The sequence below is a fragment of the Dromaius novaehollandiae genome, chromosome 3, assembly GCF_036370855.1.
Source record: "Dromaius novaehollandiae isolate bDroNov1 chromosome 3, bDroNov1.hap1, whole genome shotgun sequence".
Taxonomy (NCBI): Eukaryota; Metazoa; Chordata; class Aves; order Casuariiformes; family Dromaiidae; genus Dromaius; species Dromaius novaehollandiae.
The window spans coordinates 98,038,941-98,058,803 of NC_088100.1; the positions used below are offsets into that span (position 1 = coordinate 98,038,941).

Genomic DNA, 19,863 nt, shown 5'->3' on the forward strand with positions numbered 1-19,863 from the left:
TGAGGATCCTGGATTCCTCTTTTCCTTGGCATTTAGGAATGACCACTGCTAGTAGACTTGGCAGAAAAAAATATGACACCTCACACACAATGATACTATTTTAATGTACGCTTCCATACAGAAAGTAATTGGGTTTTTTGCATCTTTGAGAACTACCTCATCCAGGTCTTACTTGAATAAAACACCAACTCACAACTGCAAATTTTGCTTCAAGAATGGCAGAAGAATTTGCCCTTAAACTGGCAAACATTCATTGCCCAGAAATGTAGCATGATGTAGGAGAAGTTTTATGCTTTGTTCTAGGAATCATTTGTAAAACATCAGTGATAAAGCATTTGAGATGGAAATCCATTGCGAGATTCACACATACACTGCCAAAGAAAAAGTGCAGCATGCAAATTGTTACACAACCCAAAACAATTACCAATTGTGATGCATGTAGACAAAGCATTCTCAAGAGAATCCATTTTACGTTTGTAATCACCCTAAAAAACAATAGTGCTCTCCTTCCAGCAAATACATAACACAAACAAAAAACAAACAGCAGTGCTGCCTTGACTAGGGAAAAAGGTTCTGAGAAGCATGAGAGATCTGTAGGAGATCTGGATTCCCAACAGAAAGGAAGCTGATTTCAGAAGCTTTCATCACCATTGTTTGCGGGAACAGCAAACATATGCCACTCTTACCAAGAGATTCCCGTCTTCCCCATGATTCACACATGAAAAGGTTCCCATAACCTACCACTTTTGCAAAAATAATTAAATGAGCGCCGCTGTCACACAGGAAAGTGAAAATGTTACTGGTGACGATGCCTTCATTGTTACACTAGCATAACTGTTACCAAAATTAATTACAAACCTGCCAACAAATACCAAACACACACAATTGGACCTTTCCAACCAAAACAGACCTTTCTACAGCTAGATCCAAAGTTATAGTTGTGCACAAGCTTATTTGTTTCTCCAGTTGAAGACAACAACTTGTTTCCAGAATGAGGAACTTCAATAGCACTAATCAGGTCTTGAATCAGGCATATATGGAAGGTTTTAACGTGGCCAGTGTAAAATACCTTGCAGTATCAAGTGTTACTATCAATCTTAGCTGCCTGGGAGTTTCTTGTATTTGTTTGAAAAGAGTAAGGTTTAAGTACACTGGAGTGTTTCAAAATGCGCAGAGTAAGGAAAAACATTTTATTTGCATCTGTTTCTACCAAATATCAAGCACGAATACTTCACGATGAGTTTTTTAAATGCCACAGGAGTTAAACTAGTAAATCATTCCACAAAAACAACAAACAACAGTCCTAACAAAACCTCATTTCTCAGGGCTCTGCGTATCCTTGTTGGCCTCTGCTATCTGCAGCAGTGAGCTGTAGCATGGAGCTGACTGAAGTTTCTCCCACTGCTGGGTCACCAATGACTTCTTCAGTCATATAATGTCTCTGGGCTCTACAGAGAAATATGCTTGTGCTGCAGCCTTTCCCTTTCCCTGAGGCCTGTTCTGTTTCTGAACAGCTATTTTTCAGGAGTTTAATATCCTTGAGATCTTATTGGCTCCATCAGGAATGGAGACAGAGATGTAACTGGGTAAACCCTGCTTCTTTAAGAAAACAAGCTAAAAGAGGATAGCTCTTCCAATCACTGTCTAACCTTCTATTACAAATAAACCTTCTTTTAAAATTTATTTTGATGACTGCATTTTCCAGTAGTTTAAAAGTAACACTCATCCAGCCAAAATCATTCCCTGGACTTCATGTATGCAATTCATAATCAACTACAAGAAAGCAAAATATACCTACCAGCACAGGCAATAAAACATTTACTTGCGGTGAGGGAATATATTTAGCCTCCAAATAGCTAATATTTCTCTAAGTTGAGGCCTTCTCTTTATTTTCCTTCAGTATAGTCATTTCTTATTCCACAGCTTCACTGTAAGTACTATAACAACTCCTGGTATGTGAGCAAGCTAAATACTTTCAAAATACAGTGTGTTAAAATAGATTTGCCCCCTAAATATTTTCTCCTTAAAACTTTGTAAATCAGAACTTACTTCCTACACAAAAACAGTTTCTTGCTCTGCTTTACCAAGTGTTTAACCATTTTATTTACTTAACCCACCAGAGAATAGAAGCAGAATCCAAGTGGAATGATCACGAAATTCCCTTTTAAGAGGAATAAAGGTCTACACTTTGTACAGTTTATATCACATTTTCTTCAAATGCATTTTCACAAAGCAGCACCCAGAGATCCCAGAGAGGAAATGAATCCTACTTCCTAAAGACCCCTACCTGTATTATCAGATTCAAAAGACTTTGGAAGTGGAGGTTTTTTGCTACAAAACAGAGCAGCCTGCAACTAGAGTGCTCAATCTGTTAAGTAAGGTACAAATAAAAAATAAGAAACTCAACAACTGCAGCATACATCCCAGCATACAAATGACCAGTAGGTTCATTCCACAGCTGCAACTTACTCAAAACACAGTATAACGTAGTTGCTCCCCGTTTCAGACTACTGAAATCATTTTGTGCTTGCACTGTATTCATTACATTGACTCTCTGCAAAGATAGACACGCTTTCTCTAGTAGCGTTGTCTTTAGGTGGACCCCTGCTCCACGTTAGCCATCATGACACCTGAAGTCTTCACTGTGATCTGTAATCCAGCCTTCACTCCCTGCAGCTTTCTATTCATTTTATTTCCAAGGTTCAAAGAGCACAAAAAAGTAACCACTTTTAGAATAAGCACCATTTGCTGTCATCCTCCCCCTTCAAAAAAAAAAAAAAAAAAAAAAAAAACCAAACAGAAAGTAAAAATACTGGTCACTGCAGTTCATTGCTTCATGCTTGCCCTTTGAGAAGCTGGAATTTTATTACACTGTGTTTATGGTGGGGTTTAGGGTTGGGGGGGTGACTGTTTTAAGATTTGGCAGGCAAAGGGATAGGAGTGGTGCTATACAGATAACATGACTGGTTGTATTATCTTCTTCAGTGCCTGCTTATACAGTATGCAAAGTTGCCAATAAAAGCCTGTATAAAAAGTTATGTCTTTCTCACTGTATTTTCTTTAAACCAAAGAATGTGCCTACTCCCTCTTCAGGCCTGCTCTGTCACTCATACGCAGGAAACATCGTAAAGCAAATGAAGATCCACGGGCTTCCATCTACATGAAGGAGCTTGCAAAGGCCAGACTCTCGGCTCTACTCTAAAACCGTTTCACACTGACCCTGTAATCCAGTACTGCTTTCCCATGCTACGGCTCTCAGTTTAAAGACTTTGCGACCAAACGATTGACATTTAATACTCTACTGAGCTTTCCATCTCCAGCAAATACTGATGCAACAGTCAAATCCTTTTTGGTCCTGCTGCACTTCTGGGCTGTTCACCTGCCTGCTTCGTAACAAAGTATTAGAGAATAAGGGAGCTGACCATCTCTCAGACACATTCAGGGCATTATGATCCCCTGCCACACAGCCCCTAAATTGCTCAGGGCATCCAAACTGCACCTTGATGTTGTATGGCAGGAGGGCCAAATTCAAAGGTGATGCAAATGAAGGTTTAAGTCCCACAGGAGCATGTGGGAGTAACCTGCATATTGAGGGGTCATATGGGATGGCAGAGTAAGGAAAGCAATCAGCCAGGCGATAGGAGAAGAGCGGGAGATAACCTAACTCCTGCCATCTGACCACCTCTTGTTTAATTATTTTAAGCTAGGTTTGTAACATAAGGTTCTTGCCAAGATTGGTACAGCATTGTATTAGGTATAGAAACAGAAAGTCCCCACTTTAAAAAGTTTACATTCTCAATAAATAAGACACACAAAGGGTGGAAGGAAGGATATGCTACCATCCCAACTTTCCAGACTGGGGAGTGAGGATTAATGACGGAGATCAGCCGCCTCGGCCCCGGGCACGTTATCAACCCAGCAACCTTCTCCAGGCCCTGAGCGAGCAAAGAGCCCAAATGGCCCAAGGCAGGGCCTTCGGAGAGGCTGTGGGGAGGCAGCAGAGTGACGCCAGCTGTGCAGGCGAGACCCGCTCGCGGGAGCTGCTGCTCAGGAACCAGAGGTGATTTCAGCAGCCACTTCCACCGAGAAGAGAGACCGGCGAACAAACTCAAAAGACAGAATCCAGAAAAAAACATTTTATTCAGCTTAGCTATGCTTCGTGCCACGCTCTGGCCTAGGTCCTCATTTCAAAGAGGCTTTGCTCGGGCCAGCTGTGTGGTTGACAAACAAAAGTGGGGTTGGAGGGTTGTTTTTTTTTAAATGGGAAATAATGGGCGTTTCAAAACACCAGCATTAAGTTTCCTTCAAGATATCTGCCCTTGCTTCTCTTCCACTTTCAAGTTAGCACATGCCTAAGCAAGCAGGATAGTCCCTTTTGTGAATCATTTGGAACATACATACAGCTTTATTATTACGTAAAAGCCAGTAGCACTGTTAAGACAGTTTGAGCATGGAAAGGATGTTCTCATGAAAATGTCCATCTGATTAGTAATGGTAATAACAGAGCCTTCAAATCACTTTCAGGGGAAAAAACAAGAACTGAAGTTATTAACACCAGCTGATAATCTTACAGCTTTAGCACATAAACAGGCCATCTGCAGTTCAAAGCTACCAGAAAGATGTTCCATTAGTCAAACTGGAAGTGTTCACCCAAACCACTAATTTAAAAGTGCAGAGTTAAGCTGCTGAAAACAATAAAAGGGGTGAGCTCCCCCAACAAATGTCTACATTTTCTTAAAAATATAAGTAATGCTGTTTTAAGACCAGACTTTTTCTTCTTGTCTGCGTGGGCAAGAAGGCAAGGGAAGAATCAGTTTCCTCCCCTGCAAGCAACCATCACCCATCTCACACGGCAAAGCTGGCAAATTTCCACCCTCCGCATTCCCCCATGTGCTAGATGACTTCTAGTACGCTTAAAGGAGGATGGGAGGCGTAGCCCAGTCAACACAGGGATACACTGGGAGAAGTAGCGAAGTCCCAGGAGTGACGCTTGGTTTTCCCTTGCGACAGAGGTTCCCCTGAAAGCAGGGCAGGGGAAACCCAGGGGCAGCTCGAGCCAGCGAAGCTCCCCCCTGCTCCTAGTGGGGGGACCTCCCACCTGGGCGACCGCAATGTGCAGGTTGGTCCCACCAGCTCCTTCTCTTGGTGGCAAGTAGGGCAACCACAGCCCGCCCAGAAGAATCACCTCACAAAAGCCCTACAGGGGAAGTATCAGTTGTGTTTCCACCAATTTCCAGTCTTCTCTCACTGGTTCAAAAATGCACACAAGAGGCAACCTAGACCTTGGTAAAAATCCAGGAGCTGAGTACACCATAGCTATAGCTGGTCACTGAATTTGTTTTTGAGAGAGATACTACCTAAAATCTCATGGTGTAATAAAACCACTTAATGCTGAAAGCCTTCTCCCATTTATACGTAGGATTTTAAATGATTCTTGGAATAGCAAAAAGCATTTCTGTTCTAAGCATACTTCATACAACCAGCTTCAGATCAATACTCTCCGTAATTACCTAAGAGACTGAAAAATACTGTTTTTGATATCAGTTGACAAGTATACTATTCTGTGATAACAGCACATAAAAATCTAACCAGGCATAACGTCGCATACCATCACAGAAGGTGTATGGGTGTTTGCAACGAGCTTAAGATACAAATTCCATGACAGTTAAAGTTTGGCACATCAGTACTAACACTCGCCATTTAAGAAAAAATGTAAAAATACAGACACGGTTTTTGTTAGCTCCCGGTGATCTTTGAAGTATTGTGACAACAAGCACCCAATAACACCAAGAATTTACTCACACCACTCACACCGAGGGCGAGACAATTGTGAATGGACAGGGCTGGAAGACCAACAACAGCCACTAGAATAGCCCAACAACAATGGCTGAATAGGGGTGCTTTGTAGTTTATCATACCAATGTAAGTGCGAATGATCACAGTGATACTGAAAGTTTGAGTGCCTTTTTTATGACATTAAATACCTTAGATATGCTAATAGATGAAACAAGATACAAGGTGTGTTCTTTAAGCACGATGCCACTACATTTATAAAAACTCCTTCATAACCATTAAAATACGACTTCATACTTCCTTAAGCTATGTAAGCAGATACTTGTTTTACAAACATGCGAATATATTTTAAAGGAAAAGTACTATAGAACAACTCTTGAATACCACTAGACTGACTAGAACCAAAATTTTCCGTTCTTGATGGCTTTTTTTCCCATTGTTAACACTTTAAAAAGTTAGTATGGCCTCTGATACGACAAATTAGCAACAGCTTTCCCTTTGAAGAAATAAAGAGCGATAGTGCACATTTTTAGATCTCATGCAACTAGCGTAGGGCATTGTACTGGCTACCTGAAGTCATTCAGCAAATCATGTTTTGTAGATTAAAAAAAAAAGTATATTCAGAACATGGCTACCTAAAGAAAATGCATGTACTAGGCCAAAGGTCAATATCACCTGGAATCAGTATATTTCAAGATATTATTATATCCATTTCTAAAAGCAATAGCTTTCCTGGGAAAGGCAAACATTTCTATCTCTCATTGTAGGTAAGCCGGTTTTCAGGAATGTGACTCTAAAATTATCAGTCCTTTGAGAACAACCAAGTTAGAAATTCTGCAGCCTGCTTTTTTTCAGCTGTACCACATTTTGAATTTCTTGTTCATAATAACAGAAGCTGATAATGTGCATGGAGGGTATGTTTTGGATTACATTAATGTTTCAGCAAAGCTGTTCACGTATTTCAGAGCTAGAGAAGACCTTTGTCATCAACTAGTCAGACTTCCTGTCTAATCCAAACCAAGACGACTAAACATTTTCATAAGACCCAGTAACTCGTGGGAGCAATTGCAGTTTTTGAAAGACTGTTTTAAGTTCAAGGCCTCAAATGATGAAGACACCATCAGTGGTGTTGAATAAGTACTTGATACTCTGGGTTAGCTGATAAACTTAAAAAGTGTCTTCCTGAAAGGAAGACAGGAACTTGATTCAGGTCATGCCACCAAAACAGACTCATCCATGTGTGTCATGGCTTTCTGCAGAACAAAGAAAAACTGAAAAAAAATTGAGCCAAACACAAAGGAAAGCCTTTAATTCAGATTACTTAAGTCTCATTCAAAAGAAATGTAAAATGTCAAGCTTCAGATGAACAATGTAGTGCAATATAAGAATTCATTAATTTTATTAAAAATGAAGTCAAATTTTTCAGCACTGTCCAAATATTTTGACATTTTCTCAAACCCATTCCTTCATCTTAGACTAGTACTAGCTCTGTTTTTTCCTGTGTTCTGGAAATTTTTTTTCCAATAAAATATTTTTTCCAGAAAATATTCTTTTAAAAAGTGTTCAGCTCTACCAATTCCCTCTCCAGGTAAGCTCTTCCAGTGTTTGATAACTTAGTGTTAAAAATGTGCACCTTATATCTCACCTTCATTTGCCTAACTCTAACCAAATGTGCTTTGATAGATAATGAGTATTACATTTTATTAGATAATGAGTAACAAATATTTACAATAGATTAAGTTCACGTTTCAGTACTTTCAGCTAGAGTTTCTAAATGATCCTGGTAATCTTATTACACATATACCTTCGGACTGCTTGCTATCAAGTACTGTAAGTTACACCTTCGTGATTCATCCATTAGGAGAGTTGCTTGGCTCACAAAAACCTCCCCATACCCATTCTAATTTTAACCTCTCCTTGGATGATACAATTTCCTGCAACAAAGAGAGCAGGTCAGACTTGAGCACTAGAGTCTGAACAATGTTCTTTGTGAAGTTGGTTGAACCCGTGGAGCAATTCCTATGCAAATACGAAGGGATGCTGCAGTGTTTCAGCTCCCTGTTCTGCAGGGGCTGCACAGAAGGAAAAAAAGCAACAAGGAGCACAAGTGATTTTTGAAAACGTTTACTGAGGCAAACAACAGTATACCACAGCACTCAGTACTCATGGCTTTTCTGAAGAAAAAAGTGGTAATATCCCCTAGCTTTACACCTAGGGTACACACGCCACGAGCTCTTGGTCACACTGCCACAAAAGCCCCCAACAAAACATCTTTCTCGACTCCAAAGAAACTTAACATAGGTTGCACACTAGCCCAGATTTATAAGAAATACTGTCCTCTCACCATCTACTTCATAAATACATCCTTGATTTTATGTACCTGCGGTGCAGAAGCAGATACTGGCAGAGGAATCACGATCCCATGAAATTCACCTTTATATTGTCACATTTGCAACTGTAAGATGAGCACTGCATTTGTGTAGCAAATGCTGCCCTAATCAGCTTTACACATAGTTGGAAAAAAAATAGTTGAGAAGACACGGTAGTTGCTCCTAGTTATCACACTATCATAATGGGTTATTAAGTCTCAAGCTTACCAATGATTTTGTAAAATAAAATATAATAATAAAAAAAATCCCAGCAATATACCATGAATTGTCACAGCCCTGTTGTTCTCTACCTAATGATTTTATTTTGCAGTCTGCCTGCATTGCAGGCCTAGGCTTTTAATTCATGTAGGTCAGAGTTGAGATTTAGGGCCAGGCATCAAGAAGCAAGGGGGAGGAGGGTGAGGCATGGACAACACATGTTTTTAGAGATGTGTTTACTTTGCCTGTGTTTTGCTGGAAACAGCAAAAAATTATTGAGATCTTTTGGCAAAACAGTCAGTTTTTTTCTACATCTATTCCACAAAGATTTGAGATGAAAATGTAAGGTACTAAATGTTCCTCTGCTTGTAATTAGATTGCTATATAAATAAATACACAGTAGAATGAAGCAGCATTTTACCTCAGCCAGCGGGGAGAAGGGGGGGGAGTTTTTACAACACGTTTTTATTAGGAATGAATGAGAAAAAATGCTAAGGAACTCTATTCTTGTCCTATTTTTGTCACCCTTGAAAAAACAAAATAAGAAAGCCTTTTTGCTTCTGCCCAGATGCACTGAATTTGCTAAGAAAGCTGCAATAAGCCAGTATTAATTGCTCACCCACAGGCGAAAATAAAGCATTTGTAAAGTTTCTGAATTTCTTTGACAATCTTTCTGGAGGCAACACCCTAAACATTCCCTTAATCAAAGCAAACTGCTGATTCCACATATTCATATACAGAGGAAGGGTCAAGACCAGGGCACCTCTTTGACGGAAGATCAGACATAAAAACTCAACTAAAGCAACTTTGCTCCTTGTCTGGCAAGGCATGTAATGAATTTCTATAGAAGGGAATATTGAATATTTGCTGGGTCATGCAATACAGTGCACAGAGGAACAGAATGGGTACTTTATCCTACTCCAAACTCTTTATAACAACAGACAAGCAATTAAATTACAAGTCTAACTGTTTTAAAATCTAAATGCGCTCATTTAATCCAAATTTATGATGGCTAGATTCTGTTACAGTTAGATTTTCTAGACCTAAATAAAGTCACAGAAGAAAGAGTACCAAAACCATAATTAGATTTGATTAGCTTTAGCTCTAAAAGTTAAAAGCATAATTAAATGAGAGTTACTTTGGAACATTAGTTATTTATCAGCCAGTTGGCCTACTGTACTTCATTGAATTGCTTTCCAAACGCAGAGTAAAATACAATTTCCCATTTTACATACCTCAGAAAGAGTCCTCATTAAAAGTGGCCTTGTAAATCCAAGAAAGCAGTTGCACTGAAATTCAGAGCAATTTCACAATATCAACTGTAATTCTTTATACTAGGCCCTCTTCATTCTTTGCAGATCAGTTCACTGCCCTAGGTAAGAAAAATTCAAATTTCATTTTATTCTTGTCCGATTGCTATTACCACATGGCCTCCATGGGTTCTCTCACATGCATAACACTGCCTCCAAGAAAATAAATAATTTTTGAAATTCAGAATGATTGATTTAAGTCTTTTCTCTGCATATAAGAGCACATAGCTCTTACACATGCAAAAACAAACTTCTGGAGGATGAAATTTTATATTTGTCTGAAGATAGGAATTATCTGGGAAAAAAATGAAAAACTTAAACAGTTCTGTCCCCTCCATATCTCACAGCAGCTCCTGCTTGGAACCTGAAAGCTAAAATACTTAATTTCTGTGAATCCATCATAATCAGATATTATAGAAGGGCAGAGAGATCCAGTATTAATACTTAGGATGGGCCTCCAAAAGTAGCAGGATGATCCCAAAACTTTTATTAGCAAAATAACTCCAACACGTAAGACATTCCCAACCATCCAAACAGGATAAACATAACAAACATAACAGAAGACTACTGACATCAGAAGAGGAAGTTTTTGTTTGTTTGTTTGTTTATTTTTTAAAAAGCCATATTCTGGGAGGTGTTAGATTTTTAACTTGTTCTTGGCGCAAGTGTTAACCATGAACAGAACGAGCGCTTGCGACATCAGTGCAGTCACCAGAAGGCCAGGCAATTTTCAGAGGACTGTGTGCCCCAGGAAGTGCTCCCGTGCCACCTCGTTCTCACAGCCAAAGCCATTCAGCCCTCCTGCTGCTCAAACGCTCTGGCTCCGTGCAAGTGAAGCGCACAGTCGCTGGGGAGCTGAAGTCAGGCTTTTCCAAGCAGGCCAGGACACAAAGCGGCAGCTCAGGCCAACCTCTGTCACATGCCATTACAGGCGAAGGGGCACATGCATGCATGTAGCCATTCCTCACTTCGCAGGCCTTTGGGCCACCCTCTGGTAGCTGAACCCTTTCCACATTCGTAGAAGGACAGAAAGGACGTTGAATACAGAAACCAGAAGAGACAAAGTAAAATTTAGCACTTGGGACTTCTCTGCGTATTGGCAGTGTCACTACCAGTAATGCTGCATCAGTCTTCAATAAAATATTCTCAGAGATCTGTAATTTTCATAATAAGCTCACAATGAGAATCTCTGGCTCAGGTGCTTATTACACTTCACTCGCCCTCCTCGCAAAATAAGCAAACTAAAAATCACTGAGTTTTAAACTAGAATGGAAAATGGAGCATGCTGGGTCCTTCACACCCAGTGACTGACCTGTGGACTGTACCTCCACAGGTACGAAATGTCACAGCTGCCCAAACTGTCCCACAAGTACAGAAACCTCTGGGTCATAAGAGACAGCTTGTTGGTCTCATCCAGACCCAGTGGCAGAAGTTCAGTCGCTCCACAGTTAAACCGATGAGCAGGAGTGGCCAGAGTCATTCAAGACAACATGATGCTATGAAGCGCTTGCATTTTTGGTGCTGAAACGTAAGTCCAAGCTTCTTAACAGTAACACATGCTAAACATAAACAGCTCATTTCAACATATTGTTCATAATGAATTCAGGAGATGAAGTTTCCCTTGGATAACTCCAATAAGAAAAACTGTGAGGGAAGATGTTAACATAGATAGAAAGAGAAGGAAATTAAATACATCAGCTACGTGCAGGGGGAATGCCAAACAACAGATCTCTAAAAATTTTATGATGAAGTCAAGCAATCTATGCAGTAGTCTGCCAAGGAAAGAGCCCAAAGCTCCGTTATCTGAAATGCATAAAGTGAGGTTTAAAAGAATAAAAGGGACAACCTGCACTGGCAAATGGATGGACAAAACCATCTATCAATCATCATTGCAGAATAGCAGATCAGAGGTAGTACAACTTACAATACCTTAAAACAAAATGCATCCCCGATAGACCAAAACCGAGGCACAGAAACTATATGCAGTTTAACACCTTGCCACATCCAAACGCACACACGTCCTGGCATCCAACGGGCGCGTTAGGAGGCGGTAGACTACCTGCGCTCGTGACAACCGGGCTGTCAGGACCGTTTCCTCACCCCGAGGATGAACTGCCAAGGGTGACCTCAGCTCGGCAGAGTCGCTGTCTTGAGCTAAAGGTCAATGGAAATTGAGGCACAAAGTGTCTCATTAGAGGGTCTCGACATCAAATATGATCAAACGTAATTGAAAATAATTGAAAGCAATCAGTTATCTAGTCAGTAACTGGGAATAATATTTTGGTATCTCAGTTGCTTGCTATCTGGACCAGAAGAAGTTAAACAGATCTAGATAACGTGACATCCCTAGGGTCACAAAGCAGCTATCCAAAACAGTGATCTATTCTATAATTATACAGGGACCGCTATTACATATGCTCCCTAAGCCATAAAATTGGGAGGAAGAATGCCCGGGGGGTGGGGGGGTCATATTATTATTTAAAACATAACAAAAACAGAAAAGTCTCACCAAGGCAATTCAGGCACTGGCAAAGCCAACTGATGTATCCTACCCAGCGGCACCTGATTTGTGCTGAGAATGATTTCAAACTTTTCTCAACCATACACTGTTGTCCGCCCAAAACAGTCCATTTAACAGACCATCCACTCCTAGCAAAACAACGTCCCTCAAACAAAATTCACAAAAACACATGATGACTAAATAACTAACAAGTACACCAAGACAAGCTAAAAAGACTGCCCTAACCAGAGTGAGACCTATCTACCAATTGTCACTGTACTGTACAAAAAACAAATACGACATTTTTTCCTCAGCTTTAATTTTACCAAAATGTGCTTTAAACTTTCTCTCCTTCTTTTCCCACTTTCTAATTACTGGCATTCTGAGAAATATCAGACCTTGTATTTAAGATGATATAAATATAATGAGATTTCTAATGATTAAGCTAAAATAACAATCATATTAATCTCGACCCAGTATCTTAGACTAGTTTTTCATGTGACAAATACATAGGCTAGCCTATTAAAAAGTGCTCCAACATTTGATCCAAAGAAAACACTTGCTCTTTTCTCTTGACAGACCAGCTTCAAATGAAAACCTGAGGATGCTCTTCAACTTAAATGGACTATTAAAAAGAACCAAAGATTATCTTTCATAGAGCATCTGTTTAACAGTAAAAGAACTGCTCCTCTAAGCATATGTTCCAGGGTTGCCTGCAAATTTTGTAAACCAGATTACCCCCACCACCTTTTCTCCCTGAAATTGATTTATAAACACTATTAGCGAGTCAGGTTAGAGTTCCCAGCTGTATATCTGGATAGAAATCAAGCAAATAACACAACAACTGTTGAACTCGAGGCAGCAAGTCTGTTCTGTAATAGCACTGGCAAATAAAACCTAGCTTGCTTCAGTAGGCTACACAGAGTACTCCTGTAGCAATGTGCACATACACATAGACAGGGAGGCACAAGCATGCTATCACTCCTCATCTGATAGTCTCCCAGCTCTTGCAAACGTTAATTTACACAACAAACCCATGAGCCAGATAACAATTATTAGCCTACTTCTGAGAGAGCCAGCAAATTGTCGCTGGAATGTCACAGGACTTACTAAGATCAGTGACAGAGCCAGGATTAGAATTCAGACCCTCGACGTTTCTAGTTCTGTGAAGTTTCTATATTGATTTTAAAGAATATTCCTAGAAAGGACTTTACTATCATGTAATGCAAGATTAGACAGTGCTCATTCCCTTATAGCAACTGAAAACGAGAAGTTAAGATTGAAGAGATTAAGAGTTTCTCATTAAAAGAGGCGACACATTGAATACATTGAGCAATATATTTTCAATACGTACGCTATTTCATTCTAATTCCTATAAACTAAACTACTATAAAACATTTTATAAGTACATCTTACTGTACAATGTTTTACTCCCTTCCTCAACAAAAGAGGATGCATAATGTACCACTATTTTAGGCCCTACACAGAAGAAGAACACCTAGAACAAAATATGCTAGAGGTTACTTTTAACCTAAATACATTAACATTTGATAAACTGAGACCGTCTATATATAAATTGCATGGGATATACCACAATATCTCCCCTATCACATGGTGATAGGGTGACTCAATAAAAAGGAGCTATTCTACAAACCACAACAAAGTTTTCAAGGTACAGTGCATCATCAACCAGAAAGTACACGTGACAAACAGCAAGATAAAATTCTTACTCCATAAAGCACATCTTTTACGAACACAGCCTAAACTCAGAACAGGGAAGCAACCTGAGCCGATAATAAAAACAGCCTAATAGCTATCATTTGTATCAAACAGACGGAATAGGCTGTTATAAGACTTGGTGGACCTTTATTCACTTGATAGTCTTTGCTCATGTAAGCTCTCTCACCCATCCATACGAATTGTTCACAGCCTTGGAGCCATGACTTGATACTTCTTTATCTCCACCTGTGGCCACTGTGCTAGGGATCACGTAAGTTTTATTCCATGTACAACCTCAAGAATATAGTCTTTGACGCAACTACAAAACTCATTTTATTAATTCGCTTCTTCGCCCTTCGGAGGATCATTACAGCAACGTGGAGGCGCCTATCTTCACCTCCTCCTCAAGCAGCAGCACCCGGCGGAGCGCAACGCTCCCCGCGGCCCGAAAGGCAGCCGCCGACAGCCCGGGACCCGCGCGAACCACACGAGATCCTGCTTTTTGACCAGGCTCCCACGCTGCGTGGCCCTCTTAGGCCGGAGCGAGGCGATGTTGAAATTTATTAGTCTCAAACGATTAATAAAATGTTTACATAACACGTCAATTACTCCCGGGCCATTTTAATTACGCAACGTGTTTCGCCGCGGACGCCTCTTTTCAAACCCCATCCTCACCTAGGAGATCAAATAATTGCCCGGCAATTAGGCCCTAATTGATAGCAGCCTCCCAAACGCTGCCGCCGACGGCACCGCGCTCATCCCGCGCCGGACGCGCCCCCCGCTGCGCGGCGGCCCGCGGAGCCGCCCGCGGCACCTGCCCGCCCGCTGCCGGTGGCGGGGCCCGGGGCAGCGGCGGCCGCCGGCGGGGGGCAGTTTCCCAGGGCAGCGGCTCAGCCCGGTGCCGCCGGGCAAAGGGCAGCCCCGCGGGGAGGCTCTGCCCGGGCGCCGCGCCAGCTCCGCGCCGGCCTCCTCCCCACGGGGCAGCTCCGCGCCGCCGCCTCGGCCCGGCCCGGCCCGGCCCGGCCCAAAGCCCGGCGAGCCGCGAAGGAGCTCCCGCCGCCGCCCCCCGCGGGCTGCCCCGGCCGCCGCGACGCGGCCCGGGTGGTCGAGGGGCGGCGGCGGCGCCTGCCCCACGGACAACCCCCCTCCCGCGGGGGCGCCCGGTGCGGCCCCACGCCGCGACACCGTTCGGGGAGAGGAGGAGGAGGAGGAGGAGGAGGAAGCGGCCCGAGGAGCGCGGAGCCTCGCCCGCGGCCCCCTCACCTTTTCTTCTCCTTGTCAGCTGTCATCGCGGCGGCCGCCGGCTCCTGCGCCGCCTCTCGGGCCGGGCTCAGCACCTGCCCCGGCGCGCAGCGGGACGCGGCGGCTCCGCGGGGGCGGCCCTCGGCGGGGGCGGCGCGGGGCGGGCGGGCTGCCCGAGGCGGGCGTACAGTCTCAGGACACTGCCGAGGATTGTACGGCCCGCCGGGGCGCGGCGGGCGGGCGGGGAGCGGCTCCGGCCGGGCTGTGCGGCGCCGCCAGAAGAAAGTTCTCACTTTAAAACTTGGGCCGCCGCCGGCCGCGGGGGCAGGTCCGGCCCCCTCGCCCCGGCACCGGCCCCCGCCGCCGCCGCCCGCCAATGGGGGCCGCCGCCGCCGCCGCCGCCGCGCCCGGCCTCCCGCCCACGGCACCGGCCGTTCGGGAGGGGCAGCGCGGCCGCCGCGCCGCTCCCGCCCGCAGCACCGACCGCGGATGCCCCGGCGCCGCGCTGCCCTCCTTGCCCCCGGGCTGCCGGGGGGGGGGGGTCGGTTTCTCCCCCCCCCCCCCCCCCCGCTCCTCCTTTCCCCATTACTATTTTATTTCTCACGCGCGGGTGGTGCCGCCTGCCCGCGCCCCGCCGCGGAGCTGCCGCCCGTCCCCGCTCCGAAACGGGGCGGGCGCCGGGGGCACCTGCGGCAGCCCCCCCACCCCTCAGGAACAGGGGTGGGATTTATTTCCAAATAAATGAATGCGTTCATTAGAGTAAGAGAGGAAGATGCTCCTGCTGCATTTGGGCTGTGCACGCGAGCTATGCAGGATGTATAGGATACCCGGTGCCAGCCCCTCCGCTTTCAGTACTAGCCGCACGCAGAGGGGAGGGAGGGAAGGAGGCCGCAATCTGATTTGGAGGTCTGTGCAAAGGAGCTAGGGCACTGCAGTTTAAGGGAGTTTAGTGCTTTTGACGCGGCAATTGTACTTCCATCCTCCTCCTTGTTTTTCAATTTTATTTTCTCTATATCATATGGCATTTTAGCTATTTTCTTACCTCATAAACAACCAAACTTTAAATTTGTAACATTCACAGTTGTTGCAACAAAGTGAAGTACTTAGGTGGCCAAAAGCACTAAAGCTCATCTAATGCTAGGTCCTGCTACGGTTTGCTTCAGTTATGATCAATATAAATCCAACTGAGAGGTTCTGTCTGTTGGTTTTACACCAAAACAACCACCTTGCTGGACAAGGAACTACCAGAATATCTCTGAAATTACATCTTTCATTACAGCAGATAGCAATTTAAACTCAAAGGCAATCAAATATTGCCTTATCCTCACACGTTCTAAGGCTTACCTTTATATCTTGTAGACATCTCAAATCAAAATGTACACCTTTCCCTTAAACTGCATCACCAGTTTTCCTGTACTTCTGGGTAATGGAAGTACTGCAAGCAAAAATAAACCAAGCTAGATTTATTTCTTGGTTACTCAAATTGGAGCAACTTCTCTTTGCTATTTCATGGGCTGTTTTGTGTACAGTGGGTCAGAGGGTTTTTTCTTTTACACAATATGAATGTTTAAAGCAACACATTACATTTCAATTTGCATATTCTGCTTTCTAGTCTGAAGAGAGCTACACATGCTTATACAGCAACAAGCTAATTATGTGGTAACAGGTTTTCTTGTTATACAAGAGAACTTACACAAAAGAAACCCACAAATACTTAAAACCTAAGTAAACTTAGTTAAACAGAATTTGTGTATGCAGGACTAAATTTAACCTTCTGGGAATAAGAGAATGCAACAGGATCAAAGAGCCAGGTCACTCATTTCCTAGGTTAAATAGACTTCTTCATCCCTCATTGATCTCTGCTGATGTCAATGCTCCTTGCTATATCTTAAAGCACTTTACTTGGATAAACAACTCGCTTTTAAAATCAGACAAGAAAAGCATTCAAATTGGCTAAATCTCAAATATTTCAGGTCTAGCCCATCAGCCTAACTTCTGTTGGCTCTGGCCACATGAATGTACTGTAGTTGATTATCAGTCTAAACCTCTTGCTCTCTTGACCAGCGAGGCCTGAAAGTGCTTGCACAATCGCAGAACTCACATCTAAGCACCACTCAAGAACCGACACCTCTGTTCCTCTGTGGAGACAGACTGGTGGGCTTCAAAGCAGATCAATGCCTGGCAAACCTATAATCTTGCTGCTGCGTGATTATGGTGAAGCGAGCAAGCCTGAGTGATTCTTAGGGCTCTGTCACAAATATTTCAGTTACCCCAGAAATTCAGAAGTCAGTTCACAGATCCCATAGAGATTCATCCACAGAATCTGCAACACAGTCTATACTACTATTTCTAGTAATTAAGCTCCCCACCCTCACTGCTAGGAAAACCATCTCATCTTCTGGAGGCTCACTCTAGTTGTTAATTCCCTCCCTCTCCATGACTATTCAGGGAGGGAAAGACCAAATATATTTCATTGCAGTATCATACCACTTGGTCCATGCTGTGACAAAACAACTCCACAGCACCTACAAAGCATCAGGAAGCTTTCTTCTTGCTGAAGGACAGCAGATGTTCACATAATTTTATTCTCAAATGCATCTTTTTACTATTTGCTCACCTTTATTGCCAGTCAATATTTATTTGTACTAGTACCTACAGTAAGATGGGCTTTCTCTGTTCCTAGAATACTCAGAAGTTTCAATAGTAACCACGCCGTGAATGCATCTACTCTACATGGATGCAGTATTTGATCTGCAGGAGACAACTGCCAGGAAAAACCTCAAACTGTTTTGGTTCAAGACAGTAAACAGCTTGTCTTCTCAATTACTATCATTGTTGGGCCTCCCAGTGCTTTGTATTCCTACGTTACTCCTTACGGTTTATCTCATATTTACTACATGTTACAGTTAGCTTATAAATGGTAGGCTTATCTCAGAGGAAAGCTCATGGAAGGGGAAAAGGGACTCAGGAAACTTCATGAGCTGACCTTAACAGGGGTTAGCTTCTGTTTTTTTCCATCAAGGTTTCCAGCAGAGTCAACAAAACTCATCTAGACGAGGATTCCTTACCCTTGGCAGTCAGAGAAAAATATAAGCATTAGTGTCATCCACTCTGTATTTTAGAAATCATCTAAAGTGACCCACATTGCTCCCATGTGAACTATTCTAGAGATGCCACAGGTATAGTAATTTCTTAATTTCTTAATAACTCAAGAGGTATCTTCAAAAGAGACATGTTTGAAATGACTTGTTCCCATCTGTCAGCAGAGCAGTCACTTGTTCTTGAAGGGCCCCTCAAGTCAGCAGGGGACCAGTTTACGTCAACTACATTTCAATTAGGCTGTAGGGAGAAATACAGGGGGAAACAAATTCAAGGCCTACCCACAGTAAAACCATGATACGTTAGCAAGTTTCATGACCCACACTCAATTTAAATTACACTGAGAAATTAGCAGATCTGCATAGCAACTAGGCCGCCGATACAGCAGTGAGTTGAAAGTACTACTGGGCTCACCCTTTCGGTGTTCAAAGGCAGGAATACTGTATCACCCAAACAAGTGGGCCAGCTCCCGATTACTTGCATTTATTCTGAAACACACCACTGATTTAGGACCAGTTACACTACATTGTGTTTTCTCAAGATATACATATGTAATCAACCACCTAAACCAGTGCACACACAAGTTTGAATGTGCACAGCTATCATCAGTGAAGTGAAAGCAGTTCTAGTACTCTGTATTATGTATGCATGCTAACAGCACTGTATTTACTGCAAAAGTATTGGTAAAACATTCAAGACTGTTCAGCAATTAATGCTCCAGGGTACTCAGAAGAATACATGGATACTCCAGCCTTTGCAGGGGAGGCATATTAAAAACAGCTTGCTGAAAGGATGAGGTTCTTAAATAGCTAAGAGTGATACTCAAAAACACGGAAAATTTGAGTGAACTGAAAAAAACGCAAATCAAAACTGCGTGACAAGGAACACTAGCAGTGCTGCCTTCACTGGGTTACACAGTTGTATGGAGGCTGCTAAATGCACAAATGTTCTTCAGGTTCATTTACAGTCCTTGCTCATTTTCTTTTCTTTTCCTGCTCAATACTACCAGAACTGTTACAACAAAAAGTTGATGCCTGTAATAATAAATAACTATATGAGGGGAAAGGGAAGGGGAGAAAGGACTGAGTCCTGTTATTGCAACAGAGCTGATCCTTTGAATTAAAAGACTAGATTCTGTAGTTGCTCATTTTAGAATAATCAACGTATAGCCACAAAACATTTATTACAGGTGATAGCAAATGAAACTGGAAAATACAAAACTTCAGGTTTAGCATCAGGTTGGTTTGCAAGTCTGTTAGCTAGGGAAAAGTGGTACTTATAAGCAGGATAAAACACAAAAGTCAAGTAAGAAAGTGGGGTCTGCTCAGATGATGATATAACAAAAATGCCTGAACTGTGGTGCAAAAGCTAAAGCAGAGTTCCTCGTGCCACCTGCGCTCACTTATACCTTCCTTCACCATTACGGGCCTGCCCCTGCCCCTCGGTGTAGCTGTACTTTCTGCACAGTCAGTAGCTGTGCCCTTTGGCCACAAGCCGCACCAACCGTTTGTCAGCACAGCAAACAGCACTTCCACCAGCAGACTGGTGGAAACTTTAGGAATTCCTCAGCTATTCTATAGTTTCATACTAGGGGAGGAAAAGAAACGCTTAT

The 19,863-nt window shown here is 42.9% G+C and overlaps 1 protein-coding gene across 2 annotated transcripts in view; it reads right to left on the reverse strand.

Moving 5' to 3' along the window:
• EPAS1 (endothelial PAS domain protein 1) overlaps nucleotides 1-15,472 on the reverse strand; it is a 79,160-nt gene extending 63,688 nt beyond the window's left edge. The window contains exon 1 of one of the 2 annotated variants that reach the window (XM_064509566.1): nucleotides 15,174-15,472. In XM_064509566.1, the coding sequence (XP_064365636.1) occupies nucleotides 15,174-15,199 (26 nt within the window). In that variant the 5' untranslated portion in view covers nucleotides 15,200-15,472. The remainder of the gene's footprint in view (nucleotides 1-15,173) is intronic. The other variant, XM_064509565.1, reaches the window with a different exon arrangement.
• Nucleotides 15,473-19,863: the final 4,391 nt, after the last annotated feature.